The sequence below is a fragment of the Carettochelys insculpta genome, chromosome 3 (genome assembly GCF_033958435.1).
Source record: "Carettochelys insculpta isolate YL-2023 chromosome 3, ASM3395843v1, whole genome shotgun sequence".
Taxonomy (NCBI): Eukaryota; Metazoa; Chordata; order Testudines; family Carettochelyidae; genus Carettochelys; species Carettochelys insculpta.
Window position 1 is genome coordinate 55,700,372 of NC_134139.1, and position 21,375 is coordinate 55,721,746.

General features: G+C 42.8%; 1 protein-coding gene across 1 annotated transcript in view; it reads right to left on the reverse strand.

Moving 5' to 3' along the window:
- The window catches only part of DNAH14 (dynein axonemal heavy chain 14), a gene marked incomplete at its 5' end in the record, with an annotated part of 447,359 nt that overhangs the window by 398,054 nt on the left and 27,930 nt on the right, over positions 1-21,375 (reverse strand). Inside the window, 3 exons of the mRNA XM_074988409.1 lie at positions 5,774-5,905; positions 7,060-7,191; positions 16,436-16,574. Of these exons, the coding sequence (XP_074844510.1) occupies positions 5,774-5,905; positions 7,060-7,191; positions 16,436-16,574 (403 nt within the window). The remainder of the gene's footprint in view (positions 1-5,773; positions 5,906-7,059; positions 7,192-16,435; positions 16,575-21,375) is intronic.

A 21,375-nucleotide genomic window follows, 5' to 3' on the forward strand; every position in this document is an offset into this window, starting at 1 on the left:
TTATAAAAGAACCAAAAATATGCATTAGTAATAAACACTAAATAAAATTAAAGACTATCCAGTGTGATCTCAAAGTCTAATGCCTACCATATCTGTATTTAAGCTTTTACTATAACACACATACACACCCCTTTTAAAATTAATTCCTCTGTTTTAGAGTAATCCAAAGAATGAAAACCAATGTTAATGCATTTGCATGAACACATTGATGGCTGAAAACACATTAGATTAATGTGCACGCAAAATAGCCAGCCATGTTTTGAGACAAAGAACTCCCAGACTGGATTGAAGGATCATTCTGCATTCTTCAGAGAAGAGAGGAGAGACCTGTAGAGTAATCAATAAGTAAATGGCCAGGTGAACAAAATATGTTTATTTTGGCCAGATCACAACTGTTGAAATAAAAATGACTGAGTCAGAATTATTCTATTTTACTTTTAGAAATTTGAATATTAGAGGAATCAGGGGACATATATGTAGTAGATGTAAAGTATCCCACAAGGATAAGTGACTGAACCTGCTTCTGGTGCAGAAGTGAGCACATTCCTTGTGTATCATCACTGTGAGCAGATCTATTTGAGGGACTCCGTATTTCAAGAATGTGGTGAAAAAAAGATGGAATCCATCTCCCACTCATGGTCTTGAGAAAGACCATACACACTGAGTTTGAGTTTGTTCATGGTCACATTCTGAACTCCTGGGAGGTATGTTTCTGTGATGATAATTATACATGCACCAACTGCAAAGCTTGACAGCTATTGTCCAGAGGCATGGACATCTTCCCTTTTCTTGTTAATTGATATAGAACACACAACATATTTTCTATCATGACCTTCACCCGCTTGCACTGATTAGTGGCAGAAACTGGAGAGGGGCCTACCTGACCACCTTGAGTAACAGGAGGTTGAGGCACAGAGAGGCTGCTTGAGGCACCCTCTTGACCTGAGCTCTGTTTGCATTCAGATGAGCTCCTCGACCCAAAACAAATACATCCTTCATTACAATAATCATTGGGGAAGAGTGGGTGAATGGGACACCTGCACAAACTTAAAGATACTTCCACCAACCTAGAAGATAGGCTACCGTACTTCCCAAACCTATGTGTTTGGTGAAAAACAGACCTGAGCCACACCTGAAAGCAACACATTGTCAATTTGATATGGTCTATAGTAAAATTACCAGCTTCCATATGCCCCTATAACTAAAGATAAATTCTTGACCAGAGTTTGATAGTTGATCTGGATTGTGTTGACTATGTTGGATATGGACATGAATATGTGCATCAGGATATAGGCAGAAGGGGAATTTTTGAACGTTCAACTATAGAAGCTGTACGGCCCAACTTTAGGAAAAGGTCTATTGCTTCACAAGTTTCCTGTGAAGTTACATCTAAGGAACTATCTTTCAGAAGCCAATCATTTAGGTAAAGGAACACATAATTGTGAGACTGAGCCAAGATCCTCATCAATCTCCTCCTCCAAATTATTCTGTAACAGTAGATCACTGAAAAAAATTACATGAAATATTCAAAACAGGGTAATGCCCTAAGACTGGAAGTTCTTCCACACTGGGAGTATATTAGAGCCGAGCAATTAAAAGTTAGGTATCTCAAACACAGCAAAGTCTCGAAGAAAGCAAAACTCCTGCAGTATCATGTCTGTGGCCTGCACCAAAGTGACATTTGCTGAAGGTTCTACGAATCCTGAACACTCTAAAGAGAGTACAGGAGACCAAGGGGGCTTCTTTGGTTCCAAGCAAGAACAGGTGTTGCCTCATTCCACTGATGGCTTCTTGGAGCCTGGTACTTCATAGCTTTTAAGTTGGCAGTGCCCTTGCTACTTGTAGAACCAGCAGCCTCATGGATACCAAATCAAAGAGCATTGGGTACTGAAGTAGCTGGACTCATCAGAGACAATGTTTTTTTGAGGATGATTCTCAGCTGGAGAATTCAAGGGATAGACATTAGGTGAAAGCTTTGGTATTTCTTTTAGATGCCCTCATAGAGTGTGGTTCAGAGATGGAGATAGTTGGAGACCAGCAGACCGGGGTGGGTTTCCCTAGCCAACATTATGGTTGAGTGCAATGAGTTCTCAACCATGAGGAGTCCAATATTAATCTCTTTCTTTGTTCTAGCTCTAGATTTTATTGCCAGATAGAAGTTGCATTTTTGGGAAATATGATATTCCCTGAGGCATCAATTGCATCAAGAGTGTCTATCGCTCATGGGGATTGCCTCCAGGCATGAGAGGCAATTCTTGAAGCCAAGATAACTAGGTATGTCCCCTCAGTAAAGCAAAATTCCAAGAGAGAGAGAAACTATATAAACTATATTAGAAGAAAGCTATATAAAATTATTTAATTTTTCTAAACTGCTACATCCTAAAACTACTACTACAACTACGACAATAAGCTAATCACTAAAAGCATTAAGTGGCTACACCTGAAATAAAACTCAGCATGAATAAATGCTAAGGCTCCAAATCAAGCTGAGGTGGTTGAGAAGGACCTGAAAGCAGCTTGCTTGCGAAGTGCTATATAAAAACAGAACGAGACAGAGAAATGTGTGTAGACCAGGCACTGCTATAAGTAGGGCCCCACCAAATTCACAGCCATATGTTGTCAGCTGCTTCCACAATGGCCTTACCCAAGGGGATAGCAATCTTTGAGGAAACTGGGGGCCTCGAGTTCTTTAACATCCCTTGCTTTCTCTCTTGGATTTCCACCAGTTTAACATCTTGTGTACCGGCCACTCTGTGGAACAAGTCCTGAAACTCCCTGAGATCATTGGGGGAGATGCATCACCAGGAATAACAGCCTCATCAGGTGAAGAAGAAAGATCAGTTAGCAAAGACAGCCTAGGAGGGCATCAGTGTCAAAAGAAAAAATGGGCCTCCTCTTCCCCAGACTGAGGTGGAGGAGATGGAGACTGAGGCTCTGATGGTGGTGGAGCTACCGGAGATGGGCTGGCAGACCAGGACGCCATGGAGTATCTTTGTGGTGACTCCCATCACTCATGCACATCGCGTTCCCAACGATAACACGTCTCATAATCCCAGGATCTAGCATAGCAAGGATGGCAATGATGCCTTGCAGGCGAGTAGCATCTGTCTGGAGAATGATACATATAACCATGCCTGTGTGAGAAATAAGATTGTGAGAGCCTGTACAAAGGAGGTGGCGATATGGAGTGGTAGCTATCCCGGCGCCTCTGTGATTCGACCTTGTACAAAGGAGATTGTGGTTTTAAAAATTGTGAAGGCGACGAGGGATGCAGGAACAGCAAAGGAATCAAATACTGCCCTAGAGATATCTGTGAGGAAAAAGAATCAGGCAGTGACAACGAGCAGAGTGGTGACAGGTCAGGAGTGCGCCTGTGCTTCAATTTGGACTTAGCCTTGGCGTGCTTAGGGTCTTTATCTGTAGCTTTAGTTAAATCCTTAGTAGACTGCAGGACAGTCAGTGCTGGTAAGTACCAATGATTCACAGCTGGGTGCCGGTACAATTGGTGCCAATGGGGTCAGTGCTGTTGGAGTCTGCGCCAGCATCGGTGCCTTCATCGGTGCTGAGGCCTCTGGTGTCACTGGACTCGGGGATGTCAGTACTGAATGTTGCAGTACAGAAACCGTCGGTGCTGCCTTTGGATGGTCTGGAACTGATCTACCACCCAATTCCGTTTCATGCACCGGTGCCGTTGGAAGAACTTTTGTTGGTCTTGGCCTTTTTAGATGTGCCAGAGATCATTTCAGCAATGTTTTCAGCCTCACTCATCATTCCTCTGGGTAAACTGGGCAATGATAGAGTTGGGGAGGCTCTTGGACGCTTGTGCTTGGCAGCTTCAGAGGAGAGTGCTCTGCACTTATGCTAGCTATCTTGAGAAGGCTTAGCACTTTGCTGGAGGGTGTTGTCAAACAGGATCATGTACAGCCACATTTCTCTGTCCCTCCAGGTCCATGCAGTAAGCTTTGAACAACGTGGGAACTTCTGTGGAACGTGCCCTTCTCCCAAGCACTGGATGCATTTAGAATGGCTGTCCAAGATGGGCACTGCCTCACGGCAAGTCTCACATTCCTTAAAACCAGATGTGCAGAGCATGATTATCACAGTTTCTTTAAAATGTAAATTAAAGTCACTTAAATAAAGATAAGAAGTACCTTTGCTCCACAGGAGATACCAACGAAGCTTAACTGGTAATAACATTGACAGATAACAAGCAACTTAAAAACTTAAAACTTCAAGTTTAAAACTTTAAACTTCAAACTCTAACTTTAACTATTAACTGTAAAAGTGTCTATTTCAGGTAATGAACCCAAAGAAGGGAAAAAGATGAATGATGATCAAGGTTGAGGAGAAAGTAGAAGCTCCATCTGCAGCCACTTGTGGTTTGAGGAATAGGCAGAGTCTGGACCATGCATGTGATAGAAAGGGCACGAAATGGCACATCAGAGCCCGTGCATGCGTGGTCCAGCTCAAAACAGCCATCAAGATCTCTGAGCTGCGGCACCAGGGCAAGCCTGACACCTAAGATGGAGCACCCACAGGGATACTTGAAGAAGGAACATTATTTCCCGATCTCTTCAGTTTATTTAATGCATTTGACAGCTCCCAGTGTACAATTAAGTGTTTTCCATTTGTAGTCAACTTGCACTTCCAGAAGTGGACTTCAAAGCATGGTATTATATTAAATAAATATTTGAATTTTAAAATCTTTAAATTGTAGAGCTCAGGAAACTACCTGCCTCTTAAAAAATTATATATGATGCAGTATTTCTATTAAGTAGAGAAAAGAACAGAAAAATATTATTGTAGGTAGTCCGTCGTCCGACGATGACGTCTTCAGCTTGCACAGGCTCATCAGTTGTGGACTTGCATGTGGCTGAGGAGTCCAACCTTTGAACGGCATGGGCATTCACAGTGGGGGCAAGGGAATTGTCCTGGTTCTGTTGGTGTGGCTGCTGCTGTTGCTTTCTTCCTTTCCCAAGCATCAATGAGGCGTACACGTCGCTGCTCTTCAAAGTTGTCATACACGTGTAGTATGAGAGCACGCCAGCCTCTTCGGTCTTTTGCATACTGCTCTAGCTGATCTAGTTTTAAACCAGCAGGAGCAATGTTGGCCTTCACGCAGTCTTTATTTCTCTTGCAAGGCCTACCTTGATTCCTTTTGCCGTGGGAGAGTTCACTGTAGAGGAGTTGCTTAGGGATTCTTGACTCCTCCATTCGTATGACGTGCCCTGTCCAGCGAAGCTGGACTTTCAGAATCATGGTTTCGATGCTTGTGGTTCCTGCTCTGTCCAGGACTTCCAGGTTCATAACTCTGGCCTGCCATTGAATGTGAAGTACTGACCTCAGGCTGCATGTACGGAAGCACTCCAGCAGTTTTATATGTTTTCTGTGCTAGGTCCAGGTTTCACAGCCATACAGGAGACTGGGCAAGATTACAGTCTTGTACACTTTCAGTTTAGTGGACTGTTGGATATTGTGCCGATTCAACACTCACACTCTCAGACATCCTAGTGCCATCATTAAATTGTACAGCTCAGGAAACTACCTGCCTCTTAAAAGAAATTATATATGATGCAATATTTCTATTAAGTAGAGAAAAGAACAGAAAACTATTATATGGAACAATAAAATACATTTTCTTCTAGTTTGCATGTAGAGGTATTGTCTCTTCTCATATTCCAATGCCTAATACATTGTAATACAATTGTAGAGGAAAAACATACACACTACAAAACCATAAAAGTAAAAATAGCAAAAGATCTTAAATTATTACCTTTAAAAAAGTACTTTGAATGGCTTTAATTACTTTCTCCCTGAAAGTCTGTAGCTTATGAAGTGCTTCTTTATTTTGTTGGTATTGCTCCTCACAAAACTCATCCAGAGAATATGTGCGAGACCTGTCCACCTAAAGCAATGAATAAATATCACAAGTAACAAAAGACAGTTAGACATGAGCTAATTTGTCACCCTAACCCATCCACCTGGACAGCAGCAACATAGAGGGCACTAGACCCCAAATGCAAAGTGAATATTAGAGGAAGAACAACTGTCAGACTGCAAGCACCCACATGCAAGAATAGTTCAATATGTCAGAAAAGTGTAAGGTAGGCAGGGGCAAAGCTACACGAAGCCTGGAAAGCAAGGATACTGAGTTTAAATTACATCTGTCAACACAAGTTAATGCCTGAAATTAACGCAGGGCAAAATTAGCATGTTAGAAAATGAATGCATGTTAATCTCACGTGCTTAACTGACAGCCCTAATAAATAACCCTAATTTGTGACTCACCCATTCCACAGGGTGGACAGGAGACTCTGGAAAGCTGCAGCTAGGGAGAGTCCCTGATACAGCTGCCAGGCTTGCTAAGGCAGGAGGAGCTGAAGGAGCGGGAACAGAGGCTGCAGTCTGAATCCAGAGATGAGTACGGTCCCACCCCACCTAACCTGACACTTGGAAGAACAGCTAAGCCCTGACCTCGCCTGTGTCCTGTCCAGCCTGATTCAACTGCAGCTAGAAGAATATGGCACAAAAGAACCCACATGGCTGCAGGTACAGCACTCCCTATTCCGGCAGCAGCTTAGAAAGAGGAGGAAGGGAAAGGGGTGAAAAACACTGCTGACATCTATCTCTTGGTCAAAGTCTTCATGACAAATCCAGGGATGTCGCCCTCAATCTAACAGCAGACTCTGTAAACAAGATATAATATTGCCTTTTGGACAAAGTGTCCATCCTTTTCTATTTAAATAAAAACTTTTTTCAAGTTGAGTTTATTCTTTTTACAGATCATAGTACTTATTATCCTGTTTCATCAACAGGGAGGATGAGCAATGAAGCACCCAGGTCTATTACCAGAACTGCATGATGATCAAAAATCTTTCTATATCCCCCAGTTTTATTCTATGGAACCTCCTATGCTCTAAAATGTAGAGCTTTAAGCCCTTTGATGTAGCAGTCTGTTGTTAAAGCCCCTGTAATTGCAGTGGGGTTTTTTTTCTAGAAAAAAGGGTGGTAGAAGTCAGGCCCCAACACCCCCCAACCCACTCCCAGCTCCAAACTGACAGAGTTCGAGTCTGATGATTCTTCATGGGAATTAGGATGTTCAATTTTAATGAAAATAATGGAGTTCAAATACTTTTTGATGGAAAGAGATCCAGTGGAACCGTACATCCCACACTGACATGTAAAAAACACCTAAAATGTGTAACAACAACTATTTTACCCCTACAACACCGGCATTGGAGGACAAAAAATGCTTAAGCCAGTGCTCTAGCCACTGGACCATCTTTCCTGCCCTCAGGTTTCTATTTTTGTCTGTGGAAAGTAGTTCTGCCCCTTTAAATACTGACTCTTACCCAATTGAGAAGACTGGGTCACATGCAGGGGATGGCTACACATTGGTCCTGGGTTTGATTTGCAGCTTGTGTAGAAGATCTGGGTGAGAGCTGAGTCTGTAACCCATCTAGCTTACTGAAAATAATAGTGAGGCAGCAGTGGCATGAACTGCACAAGCTCTGCTAACTCCATACCATCCATTTGGATACATATTCACTTGGAGAACCTTTACTAGACAAAAAGAAGAACCCTGTGTGGTTCGAAGGCTTGCCTCTGTCATGAATTGAAGTTGATCCAATAAAAAAATATTACTTTACCCACCTTGTCTCTCTCATATCCTGGGGCAGACATGGCTACAATTAAACTCGCTGCAACTTATACAGAAATTGTCTCAATGATCACAATTAAGAAAGGAACAGCTCCTCAAATGGCTCTAGTGGTCCAGAACTTTGGACCCCACTTACTTTAGAGAATGTTTAAAGAAGACATACCTAGCTAAGTGCTGGAAAGGAGAAAGATAGAAGAGGGAACATATACTGTTAGTATAGTGCATGACAGTGCAGAAAGTCTAAACTGAATAAAAAGAGTCACAAGAATCTGGCAAGTTAATTTTACAATCTTATTTCTGGAATGGAATGGAGACTGAGGAAACCATTTATGTGGAACACCTGCTTTCTGTATCAAATGGTTTAGGCTGTAAAGGCACAATGTCCTCTTATATTTGAAATCTCCTCCACTGATGGAGAAGCATGAAACAACTAAAATCTACTATATTAGAAAACTGGAAAGCAAATGTTTATGAAAAGACCCTTCTATCCTTTCATGAAGTCAATTTTGGAAATATATGAAACCTCCCAAGATGTTAACCCAAACAAAAACCTACCGGAACCTACTCACTAATAATTATGGCCAAAAATTACTTCTAGCCAATGGACCTTTTCTTAATATAGAGACGAGATAAAATAGAAAGATTTTACAACTAATAGACTATTATATATGTAACCCTTCTATTAATGCCAGATGCCTGCCAGAAGGGCCGGGTTCAACTCTTGTGGGGTTTTCCTGTCAAGGATACAACCAACCGGCTCGAGCCCCCACCCAGTGGCCTGGGACAATTTCACCCCCATGCTCGGTGCCTGTAAGGCGGTTCTCCCCCCCCGCCTCGCAAGCACAGTGTCTGAGATAGAAATGGCTCGTTTAATGACCATAACCTACCCCAAGGTTACAGTGACAGATGCAGTATATCTAAGCAAAGAAGAGACAAACCCCCTTCACCCAGATATCATCCCCATATGCAGTAGAACCCAGTCTCTTGCTGGGGCTCTTGGCCCTTTACCCCACACACAGTTACAGGGTGTACCTTCTGCGGTGCAGTCCCAAACCCAAAGCCCGCAGATACATCACCAGGGCCGTACTAGCTGTCCACTTGTCTGCAGCCTCCCCTTGCTGCCGCCCGCCAGTCGCCGTCGCTCCTACCGGCCGCCCGCCGTCGCTCCTACCGGCTACCCGCCGGTCGCCATCATCACTCCCAACCCCACTGCTTGGGATTGCTCTAAGGCAGAACCCTGTGATTTCAGCTCTGCATGGCCTCAGCTGCCACTCTGTGATTTCAGCTCCTGGTATCTCTCATATGGGGTTTCACAAACACCCTAGTATCCAGCTCTGTCTTTCAACAGGTGGGGAGGGTTAGTCAAGCCAGGCTTATAGCTATATGGCCAAGGCATAGGCAGGGCCATGGCACTCAGCAAGCTGGCTCAACCAATGCCCCTCCCCTTTTTTCTCACAATCCTTTAATCCAGGGAGCCCTGTGTAATCAATGTCTTACACAGCTAAGGCGACTGCCCTGTCCCCGACAACAACCCAGAGCATTGGTGAGATCTCACAACTCCCGCATTAAGTGTCAGCTTAAATTGTGATTTTACAACTACATGTTTACAATAGACCAAATCTCATGGCTTACTTGCTACCCATTAGGCTTTGCATGAAAAGGTATCACACATGCACACCTTTGCATTCTCATGCAAATGATCACTGGGAGACACACTCCTCCCAGCCTCAGTATCACACCTGCCGCCCTTTGCATTCTCATGCAGACCACCTCTGGGAGACACATTCCTCCCAGCCTTCAGCAGCATTGCGTTCCTTCTGCCACATTCCCTACATATATATTTGTACAATTGTAGCACCTATGAGGACCCAACAGCAGCAAGTGCTGTACAGACTCCAGAATATTGTGTGCTTTATTCATCACTCTGTAACAGTACAGTGTAACATTCAAGTCTTATGTTCCGAAGGCTTATAAGAGAAAAGTTAAAAATATTCAAAGTTGCTGATTGCAACTTGCATCTAGAGCAAAAATCCAAGTGGACTGAGCTGAACCACGGCAATACAAAACAATGGAACTGTAAAATTATACATTTGACACTATCTTAAATAGCTATGACTCCTGGCACTCTTCAACTACAGACTATCACTACTGGATAAGAACTCAGCCACAACAGAAGTATGTATAAAGATTTTCTATCTCAGCCTCCCAGTTGCTACCCAACTTTTCCCCAGCTCCTAGCTTCTACAAACACAAACATAGTATACTTTGCCCTGCTCCACTTCAGCTACGTCTGCACTACTAGATAAATTTAAATTTAAGGTAGGTAGCTCAACTGCGAGGAAAGAGGAGAGGACATGGACTATATATAAAACCAAATGATCAGTTATTGTAAATTGAGTAAGCTCATTTATTTACATATCTCCCACTTCCATTTGTAACAGAGAAAGAGCCGTGCTAGTATATATACAATCAAAACAAAAAAGCAGTAAAGTAGCCCTTTAAAGTCTAACAAAATAATTTATTAGGTGAGCTTTCGTGGGACAGACCCACTTCTTCAGACCATAGCCATACCAGAACAGACTCAATATTTAAGTCACAGAGAACCAAAAACAGTAATCAAGGAGGACAAATCAGAAAAATAATGATCAAGGTGAGCAAATCAGAGAGTAGAGGGGGGGAAGGTCACGAATGCAAATGAGCCCCTATAGTGACTCAGAAAATTCCCATCCCGGTTCAAACCACATGTTAATGTGCCAAATTTGAATATAAAAAAGACAGCTCAGCTGTCTCCCTTTGAATAGTAGTATGAAAATCTTTCTTCAGTAACATGCAAACTGTTAAGTCACTAATAGAATGGCCCACTCCATTAAAATGTTGACTAACTGGTTTGTGGATCTGGAGTGTTTTGATGTCTGTTTTGTGTCCATTAACGCTTTGTCTAAGGGAGTCAGAAGTCTGTCCAATGTACAAAGCATCTGGGCATTGTTGGCACATGATGGGATATGTGATGTTAGTTGAGGAACATGAGAATGTGCCCGTGATTCTGTGAATAACCTGGTTACGTCCAGTGATGGTATTTCCAGATAAGATATGTGGACAAAGCCGGCAGTGGGCTTTGTTGCAAGGAAATGTTCCAGGACTGGTATTCCTGGGGTATAGACTGTGGCTGTTGGTGAACTGCTTTTCAAAGTTTTACATAAGACAGATGTAAACACAACTTTATCAAAGACTACATCATCTGTATTTGCCTGTTGATGAAAGTATGGACAGATGCCCAGGTCCTGACAAATTTCTAAAATTGAGACATAATTAAAAAGCTACAGCGGCAGTTTAGGCTTTTGTAAAATGGGCCCTAGCTACCAACAGAGGATTCCAACTTGCAAATTGATAGTACAAATTAAAATTTTGACATCCAATTTGAAACTGTCTAAGAAAAAAAAATCTGTTTAACACTTTTGATGCCACAACAAATCTGTTTAACACTTTTGATGCCACAAATAACTAAAGAAACCCTAAGAGATTTAGTTATGTCCAGGTAAAAGGCTAAAGTTAGAATTCTATCTATAGTACATTCCCTTCTATTAATGTGATATTTTGGATAAAATATTGCTAAGTTAATTGTCTGGTTAACATAAAACTCATTCACAAAACCGTAAGTAAGGAGCTTGGATGAAGCCTTACTAAAACCCTATCCCTCAGGAAAAATATATTGGCAGGGTCAGACCTCTAAGTTTTCACGACACTTCATGCACCAGTGCTGGAATTTCCCACCCCCCCACCACTACCCACAGAGGAGCATCTCTAGTGATCCCTGGACTGGAGCAGTATAAGGGGTACTGCATGCTCTCCCCACTCTTGGGTCCTCCTTGCCAGTGATACTGACAATGAGAAAGAAGGGTGGGATGTGTAATGGACATGAGCAACACATTTAAAAGAAAACAAGTTACAGAACAGGTAACTTTTCTTTGAGTGCTTTCTCATGTCCATTCCACAATACGACTAGTACCTAGCAGTATCACTCAGAGGTGGTTAGGAGAAAAGGAACAAGAAAATTTGTAGCACCCAGCTTCCTCTCTAGTCTGGGAGATGATGGCATAGTGCATGGCAGAAGTGTGCACCAACGATCATGGAGCTGACTGACAGATGTTCTGGATTGGATCTTGAGCCAGCTACACTGCTGAAGAGGCCTACACCTGGATGAATAAATGCTTATGATTAGAAGAGTGGGTACCAGCTAGGTCATAGCCAGTGCAGATGAACAAGATGATCCAGTTTTAAGTTCTCTGTATGGAAACTGGCTGGCACCTCATCCCCTTTGCTCTAGAGACATAACCGAGTAGATTGCTGGAACAGACTAGTTCACTCTAGAAAAAAGACAATGGGCCATCTCACATCTACCACATGGAGGCATCTCTCTTCAGTCAACGAGTGGGATTTGGGACATGGGGAAAACAAACCTCACCTTGGGAAGAAAGGCTGGGTGAGGTTGAAGCTAAACCTTGTCCTTATGGAAGACCACGTATAGAAGTTCGGAAGTGAAGGCCCAAAGCTTGGAGACTCATCTGGCCGATATTATTGCTGTGAGGCAGGACACTTTCCAGGACAGATATGACCAGGAGCATGTTACTAAAAGCTCAAAGGATGGTCTTCAGTACTCCTTTTGGACTGATTTACTGCTGGCATTCTGGACAGGACTCGCAAAAATCCCATGCCTTGTAGCGTATTGTGGGCCAAGAGAATCTCTGTGCCACCTGCCACAAGGTCTTCTCTTGGCCCAGATGTCCAGCCCAGGGAGTCGTATGGGCTAACTGCAATAGGCCCCATCTATGTTTAAGGACTAGTATTTGACACATCTCCCCATGAGTCTTAGGTTCCTTGACCACATAGTACATATGATGTTCACATACCTCAAAACAGGGGTTCCCTGGGGTGGTCTCTGTTCTGCATGCCCATCTGGTCAAGGCTCCCAAAACTGTTTCAAAGCCCAACTCAGCACTGGGGGCCTTCTCATTGGTCCCTCTCAGGAAGTCACCTCCAGTGTCCAGTCAATCTGCCTTGGTCTCCAACACTGGCAGTTCCAGGGACAGATGTGGAGTCTTCCCCTGGGGGCATGGGGCTCCCCAGAGCCATGAGACCCCCTCCTTCTTGGACATGCCATAATTTCCACTGGCTCCAGTCCTGGACAATCTGCTGGAATCCCCACCCAACTAATCCCAAAAATCACAGGGTAAGCCAATCAATACACCCCTTCATTGTGTCTATTTGATAGTAACACCCACATCACGTACGATAACACATCCCTTGGGACACACTGCATCAGGATGGACACTCCAGCTGACCTGGGGGACTCCAGTAGGTTAGTTGGCACCAAGGTCTGGTTACAGCCAGAGTCCCACTCTCAGCACCTGAGCATAACTGCAGTCCATTTATGGGTGATCATGATGGAAGTGTCCCGCTTGTCCACACTCATAACATTTGCCTTGATTGGCTCCCTGTGTTTGTCCTGACTTTGTCTCCTCTAGGATGGTCAGTCAAGTGCTCTTCCACCGGTCCAGTGGGAGGCTCTCAAGTTGCCACCTGATGTGCTCATTAGCAGGCTTCCAGGGACCAGCAACATACTTGGCACCAGAATGGTCTTGCTGGCAGATGGTCTTAACTGCCTGGTGTCATGTGTCCAGGCATTCCTCCATTCTCCTACCTTATACATCTCGGCCCTTCACTATTAGGCAGTCCTCCATCAGGGAGACTGCCTTAGCCAGTGAAGTCACATGGAGTTGCTTCATCCACCTTTGCCCCAAGTCCACGAGGCAGTGTGACCCAACAGCCAGAGTCAGTCGATCAATTTGCCCCTCTGCGGCCTCAGAGTAGTATGCCCCAATGAACAGCAACCAATCAATAGGCATAAATCCCTGTATGGGGTGGATGAGAGACCTGGACCCTCCCTATCCACCTGGTCCCAGCCCAGGACCATAACACCCCTGCATTCCCACACATACCTCAATCTTGAGCCTATCATACACTGGAACCCTCTGTGCTGACACGCTCACATCCCCACTCTTGTGCCACAACACTACTGTATAATCCATGCACATCCAGTCTGTGTCCTGAGCCTATCATACTCCTACCCCCCTGCCCTGAGCCTGTGGTTTGCTCAGCACCCCAACATTCCAACTGACCCCAACATGCTCCAGCCTGGAGCCCCCTCCCTCAGCCAGCAGCCCCTTCTCCACCTCTTCCTGCACCCAAATTTCCTCCCAGAGCTTGCATCCTTCACTCCTTCCCACACCAAATCCCTCATTCCCACCTCAGAGCCCACACCTCCTGTCTCAACCCAGTGAGAGTGAGTAAGGACTGGCGATAGAAAATGATGGAGAGGAGGGGAACAGAGAGGGTGGAACCTCAAGAAAGGGGTGAAGTCTTGGCGTGTGCCCTGACATTTAAAAAATGATCTTGTGTTTAAAAAGATTGGAGACCACTGTTGTAAAAAATTTTTCAATTTTCAAATTTCATACCACAAAAACCAATTATTTTTATTTTTTGCCTTTTGAATTGTAGGGGTACTGGTTCGGTCAGTGGGGAGACCTAAGAATGATGTAGAAGGTAATGGAATATTTTTGGACTTTCTTGCATGGTTGCAGGAGTGTTTGGGACTATTTTATCATGGGAGTAGGGGGCCAGTCCTGTGAAGTTACTGGTAGTGGGGTATATATAAGGCAGCAAGTGTCCATATGTAACAGTAGTAAATAAATGTTCATGATAAGTTATCAAAATAACTTGTGTTCATTAAATTTATTCTAATCAGGAAAATATTTTTTTTACAGATTTTTTACAGTAATGTATTATGGCCATGATTAAGAAAAGGAAGCATGATGAAGAATACACTAAGCATGGCTTCTCTGTCATGGAAAAAATGGTATCAATCATCCTCAATGTGTAGGATGCCACACAGTTCTCTGCAATGACGACTTAAGACTTATTTGTCTTGAGTGACACTTGACAAAGAACCACAGTGCTTTGTCAGACAAATCAGAAGAGTTTTTTGCATCTAAAACTTCAAAATTTGAAATGCATGCATCTAACAACCTCAGTTTGAAGCTGCAAGGAAACAACGCTGCAAATATTGTAGTGCACCATGATGCCGTAAAGTGTTTATGGAAAAAACTCAGCTTTGGAAACACTGAACACAAGCTCAGATGTCTAACTTTGTCTTTTCCAACATTTTCATCACCCTCTGAAAATGAAGGTTTCCAAGAACTTCGTAAAGAGGATATGAAGAACAAAATTGTGTTTCATCTGGAGTGCCTTGCTGATGAATTCATCCACTATTTTCCAGACAATTTTTCTGGCAACCCCAGTCATAAATTAGCATGCAATCCATTCAACATTGATGTAAATTCATTGCCACAAGTATTACAAGAACAAGCACTCAAAATAAAATATGGTTCAAGTGTGAAAGATAATTTTGAAAACTCAAGCTTGGAGGAATTTTGGATAACTTATTTCCCAATGTACTCAAAAGTTGTAGAAGAAGCACTACACACCATTCCTCTGTTTTTGTCAATGTACCTCTGTGAAAAAAGCTTTAAGTTTAATCATATTAAAAAAGAAAAACAGGCGGGGTTACATGATGATAAAGAAAAAGGTGGGGGGCTTGAGGGTTTCTCAAAAAAATCATAAATCATAAAGGGGGCATGATGCCAAAAAGTTTAGGAGCCATTGGTCTAGCCTAAGGCCATTGCTCAAGAAAGTGAGTGGCAATTGCCCCACTCTGACACTATACTTTTGGGGAAGGAACAACAGAGAGCATTCCATGAGCATCCATGTACCAACAGGGCATGGTTAGCAAGACAAAAATCCATTATCAGGTGTTAAGGGATACACAAGATCACAAATCAAAGATATCTAGAAAACCTTTCAGTTAAGAAATATTAATTTAACAGTGATATTTTGTATAGAATTGAGAGATACATGGCAAAAGAAGAAGTATGGTAAGAGGAAACTAGTGAACTATTTTCAATGTAAAAAATTTAGCTGGTGTACAAATGGCCCAATATAGGGGGAAAATGCCTACAATGATATAAGATTCCCACTACAATAAAAAAATTTCTCAAATCACCTTGTGGTTTTGTGGCAGATTACATCAATATTCATATAGTTTGTCTGTATACAGTAGATGACACCTGAAGTCCCAATCAAGGACCAAAATATAATATAATGAAATAATCACAGTGATAAAATCTACTTCTTATGGTGTGTTTGTCATTTATAAATCTCAAGGTGCTCTACAAAGGAGGTTAGTATCATCCCCATTTTATAGATGAGACTGGAAGAAAAGATGACATGCCCAAATCACCAGTGAGATAATCCCTCAAAAGATGAAAATTACCTCAGTGCAAATGATTTCAACACATAATGCACAGTAACATCCTGCACTGTGGTGGTGACACGCTGTACAAAAATTCATATACTTTAAGCCATGCACATCAGTATTGGAATAGATACTTCAAAACAGTTCCCATTACCAGTCAGCACCTAACACACACCTTCCCCCACCCCACCCCCAGTCTCCCCGGTCACCTGTTTTCTGGAAATAACTCTCTAGCCAGTTATGTGCTCACAATTGGCCATGCCTGAAATGCCTTTGTTGCCCTTTTCAGAATTATCCAAGGACATCTTAACATATCTTTTTAACTTCATCACTAATATCTACTGAAGTGTGATATATGGAGCCATAAATTTTTGGGGAATTACACTTAAAAATAATGGTTTCCTCACCTTTATTAAATAAATCACATTATCTTCTGATCCTTTGCACCTCTTAATGTCACATGCATCTTCACAAAGTCCTTGGATATAAAGCAAGCAGCTTAGAAATAACTCATCAGATAAAAAAAGCTGTTTGTACATCATTGTTCTGGAAAAAAGAAAAGTATCTTGAAGTATAAAATGTATCAAATGTTTCTCTTTTTTGGAACATTAAATGTTAAACAGACACTTAGAAATATATTGTAAATGGAACTCCATGCTGTTTCCCCCTCCTTTTAATTCTTTAGTATTCTCAGCATGAAAACATTGCTGATCTGAAAAATCATGTAATATTTCTTTGCGATACATACAATTCTGCTCTATTATGGACTAAATTAAACTTCAGATATTTCTAAACCAAATATCCTAACACATTAAAGGCAGTTATCATAAAAATCTGACCCAACCGCATTTAAAAATCAATGAAGAGGAATCCCATTGATCGTAAAAGTCTTTGGATCAGATCCTAAATCTGTAGGAAAAAAATGTTTATAATCAATAATGACTGGCACAATTTGAACTTCTATAATACCTTCCCTGCTACATAATCTCAAATTCCAACTATAAGGTACAAATTATGTTCTTTGAGGTTTCCTACCCAAGAACTAGCATCCTCGAATTCACCATAGGCCAAGATCCTGCAAATACTTTTACCCATGAGTAACTTTATGCAGATGAATATTTAAAGTTGCTATGGCCTTCAATGAGGACACCATTTCCAATCACCTGTTTAATTTAGGAGAACTAAACCACCAAAAATGTTACTCAAATGCCCAAGTACATAGAAATATAGGGGTTAGCTTGTGGGATGCAACAAGACTACATTACTAAATGCCATGGTCATACAAATAATTATAAAGTACAAGGTATTATGGGCATGTGATACATTTTGAAAATAATCCATTTTCAGTTATTCAAGAGTAAATAGTTGGATAGCCTGACAGTGCCTCAAAATAATGACAAACTTTTCACACACAACTTCCCTCATGTCCCCCCCTACTCCCACCCCCGCATTTGGGCAAATTGTTGACAGTAAAATAGAAAGTCACAACAACTGGCAAAATTTTCAGCTATTAGCATTTGAAAAATAGGACCTCATACTGGCAGTGCTTCCTTCACTGTAACTAATCAACACAACTACTATAAAAATGTTACCGCTTTCTCTCTTTCACAGAAGTTAGACTACAAATTAACACAATTATGTTCTCACTTTCATAATCAATGAGAAACATTTTGGAATTTGTACTCAATCAATCACAACTCCTATTTACACATCAATAAAATGTCTGAATACTTATTAAATATTAAGCAATAATTTCCAAATGCTTTCTCATTTTAAGTACAGAAAAATAAAGTAAAGGTAGATTGATAACTATGGTTAGATCATGTTTAGTCAAATACAGCTGTGCAAAGGAAGGAACAGAGCATACACAAGCCTTCTCTCACTTGCCACCTGACACACACACAGGCTTTGTCTACACTACAAAATAAAATAGACTTTTAATAATTTGACTTTTTAACCTTCATCTTATAAACACAAAGCTAATTGCCCACAAATCTTCCAGAAAGTCAACCTACTGTTTTTCTCTGTATCGACTTACTGTGTCTCCATTGCCTTATCTAAGTTTGACTGCATGAGCAATGCATTGTGGGTACCAATCCCACAGTGCCTTAGTCCTGTTGCATTCTGGTGGTTTTGTACCACTAGGCTGCAGGGGAAAAAAACTGCCACAGTTGCTTGTGGGTGTTTGATGTCACTATCCCAGAATGCGAAGTGCTCCCCCAGAATTCAGAGCACCCAATAACCAAATGAAAAATCAATGGGAGATCATGACATTTTTCTGACACAGTGCTAGCAAAAGTACGGATCCTCGAATGTTTCTACTCATTGCACAGACCATTATAGCAACTTCCCAGAATGTCATATGGTTTATCTTTCAACTACAAAGGCAGTGGGCTGAGATGATGGTTGAGGATGATGATGAAGATATTAGAGAGGAAATAGCTCAACTGTGGGCCAAGAACTTAGAATTGCTGGCTGCCCTAGATGCAGTACTTATAGTGGAGCAGTGGTTTTGGACTCGTGAAACCAGCACACACCGGTGAGACTACATCCTTTTCCTGAATGACCAGTAGGGGGTACAGTACTTTCGCACGCACAAGTCCATTTTTATAGAACTTTGTGATTTGCTGGCAGCCATCCTGAAAAGCAGTGATACAAGTATGAGACCAGCTGTAACAGTTCAAAAAATAAGTGGCAATCGCTCTATGGAAGTTTGCAAGGCAAATCAATTTGGGGTTAGCAGATCGACAGTGGGGACTGTGGTGATGCAGGTAGCCAACAGAATCTGGTCGGCATCTCCTGAGGAACACTGTGACCCTGGGAGATGTACAGGTCATAGTGGACGGCTTTGCTGCCATGGGGTTTCCTAACTGCGGTGGAGCAATAGATGGCACACACATCTCCATTATGGCCCAGGACCACCTGGCCTCTGAGTACATAAACAGAAAGGGACAATTTTAGATGGTGTTGCAGGCACTGGTAGATCACAAAGGTTGTTTCACCAACATTAACATGGGATTGTCAGGGAAGGTTCATGACACAAGAATCTTCAGAAATTCTGGGCTGTACAGAAAGCTCCTGGATGAGACTTTTTTTTAACCAAACCAGAAAAATAAAGATTGGCAACATGGAAATACCTATACTAATAGTTGGTGACTCTCCTTACCCTCTGCTTCCTTGTCCCATGAAGCCATACACAGGTGCCCCGAACCTCAGGAAGGATTACTTCAATTTCAGACTTGGCAAGTACAGAATATTGGTGAAATGCACCTTTGGCCATTTAAGGCTCACATGCCTATTGCCCCTTTTGGATTTTTCTGAAAGTAAATGTCCCCATAGTGGTTGCAACATGTTGTATTTTGCATAACCTTTGTGAACCCAGGCAGGAGAATTTCATGAGTGCCTGGAGTGCAGAGGCGGATGCCACGAGCAGGGTTTATTCACAACCACCCGCAAGGTCATTCTCCATTGTGAATGCAGAGGCAGCGGCAATCAGGGAGGCTTTGAAAAATAGCTTCATGAATGATTGGGCAACGAAGCAGGGGGTGCACAACCTGAATTCCAGGGAGTCTGGGCAGCAGGGAGTGGAGCCCATAAACTGAATGCTGCATAGGAGTCCCTCTGCAGCTCCAGCATGGAGCTCAGGATCTCAGGATCCCTAACCCTTTGGTCATTCTCTCTCAGGTGCACCAATTGCTCTCTCCTGAACTCAAGCACAGTGTGCTGTCACAGTGCTGTGTTCCTTTTGCTGTCAGCAGTTTCTGCTTCAGCCTGCTGCATTTGCTGCAGGATAATAGCTGCAGGAAGATCTTTTGTGCTTTCTCGCCCTGTCTCCCATGCTGAGGATGCCTTCTGGAAAGTGGACGTCAAAACTGAGATACAATTCACACAAAGTGCTTACCCATCGAATAAACGGGTCTCTGTCTTTGCAATCAGTGAAACATTTTTTGCAAGGCCGCTTTTGGGTTCTTAAGGATAACAAGGAACTAAACTCTGCATTGCACAAGCCATCACTTATCCAGTCCATTTAACTATGGACATGGGAAGCTACTGTCCACTTAACTAGGGGTGGGGCAGAGGGGAGGCAAAGCAGAGGAAGCCAGCTGGTGTCCAAGGGCAGGGAAAAAGTTTTTCAGCTGTTCCCTGGAGCAATCCTCTGCAAGGAAAACCTGCACATGCTGGTGTCTAGGAGCAGGCTCCACAGAGCCCAGCAGCTGCATGGCAAGGAGGAAGGGTTCGAGTCTAGCTGCATGAGTCTGGGTAGGGGGGAATCCTTGTAAAGTGCAAAGAAATGTGGGGGGAAAGTTTTCCAGACTCATGACAGGGGAAAAATGATTCTCAGTGGCTCCAGATCAAGCTAGGTGCGTGGTGGGAGGGGAGAAGGCCAGGAGAGCCTGCCAGCCGTAGGGAGAGGGGGAAGACAGAGTACCTACCAGCCATGTGGTGCGGCAATGCAGTCCAGGGAAATGCAAGAGCGCAGGGAGGATTGTAAAGAAATCCAATCCAAATTACCATCCTTCTTTAGATTGCCAAAGAGGACATCACACACCCCCAGCCTCCCCCCAAAATAACAGCGAGAAAGAAGAGCTGCTTATCCTGTGAATGAACTCCTCTGCCCCCCCCACTCATGCCTCTGATGAAGCGGGTCTTTGCCCACGAAAGCTTATGCTCCAAAGTATGTTCGTCTATAAGGTGCCACAGGACTTCTTGTTCCCATTACTTTAGGACTCTCTCCTAGAACTCCAGCAATGTGAAATATTTTGAACATTATTCTATAGTTTGCCTCTTCAAGGCTGATGTACCAAAAACAACACAAACTTCACACAGGATTCTAAAACTTTCACTGATTTTTAGTTAATCGCACCAGAAACTTTGCATTTACTTAACTCTGTTTCCTACCCATTCCAAAGTATTTCTGGGCTGGGATCAGAATGATTTGGAACTGTTCAGAGTCCTTCTGCACTGTGTTCTGAAAAATGAAGCCTTCCTCCCAGCTTGCCATCTCTGAGCTTGGCTGGTCTGTCCCCCTTTCCCTCTCCTGCCCAAAACTCCTGTCTCTTTGTTTTGTTTAGGAAATTTTCACAATACTAACATTAGCCCCTTTATTGAGAAACAATGGCGAGAAAGGGCTTCCCCTACAACATTTGTTTTCAAACAGTGTGCCCTGGCACATTGGTGTGCCATGAGAACTGTTCAAGAGTGCTGCATAATTTCATCAATTTCGCTTGCTCAAGCCACTGCAGGGTGGGTTGACACCTTGTACCAACTGTGGCTCAAGCAGCAGGACTGTCTGAGCCCCAGCTGATGCAGAGCTTATCAATTCCCACCAATGGTGGCTCTTTGCAGA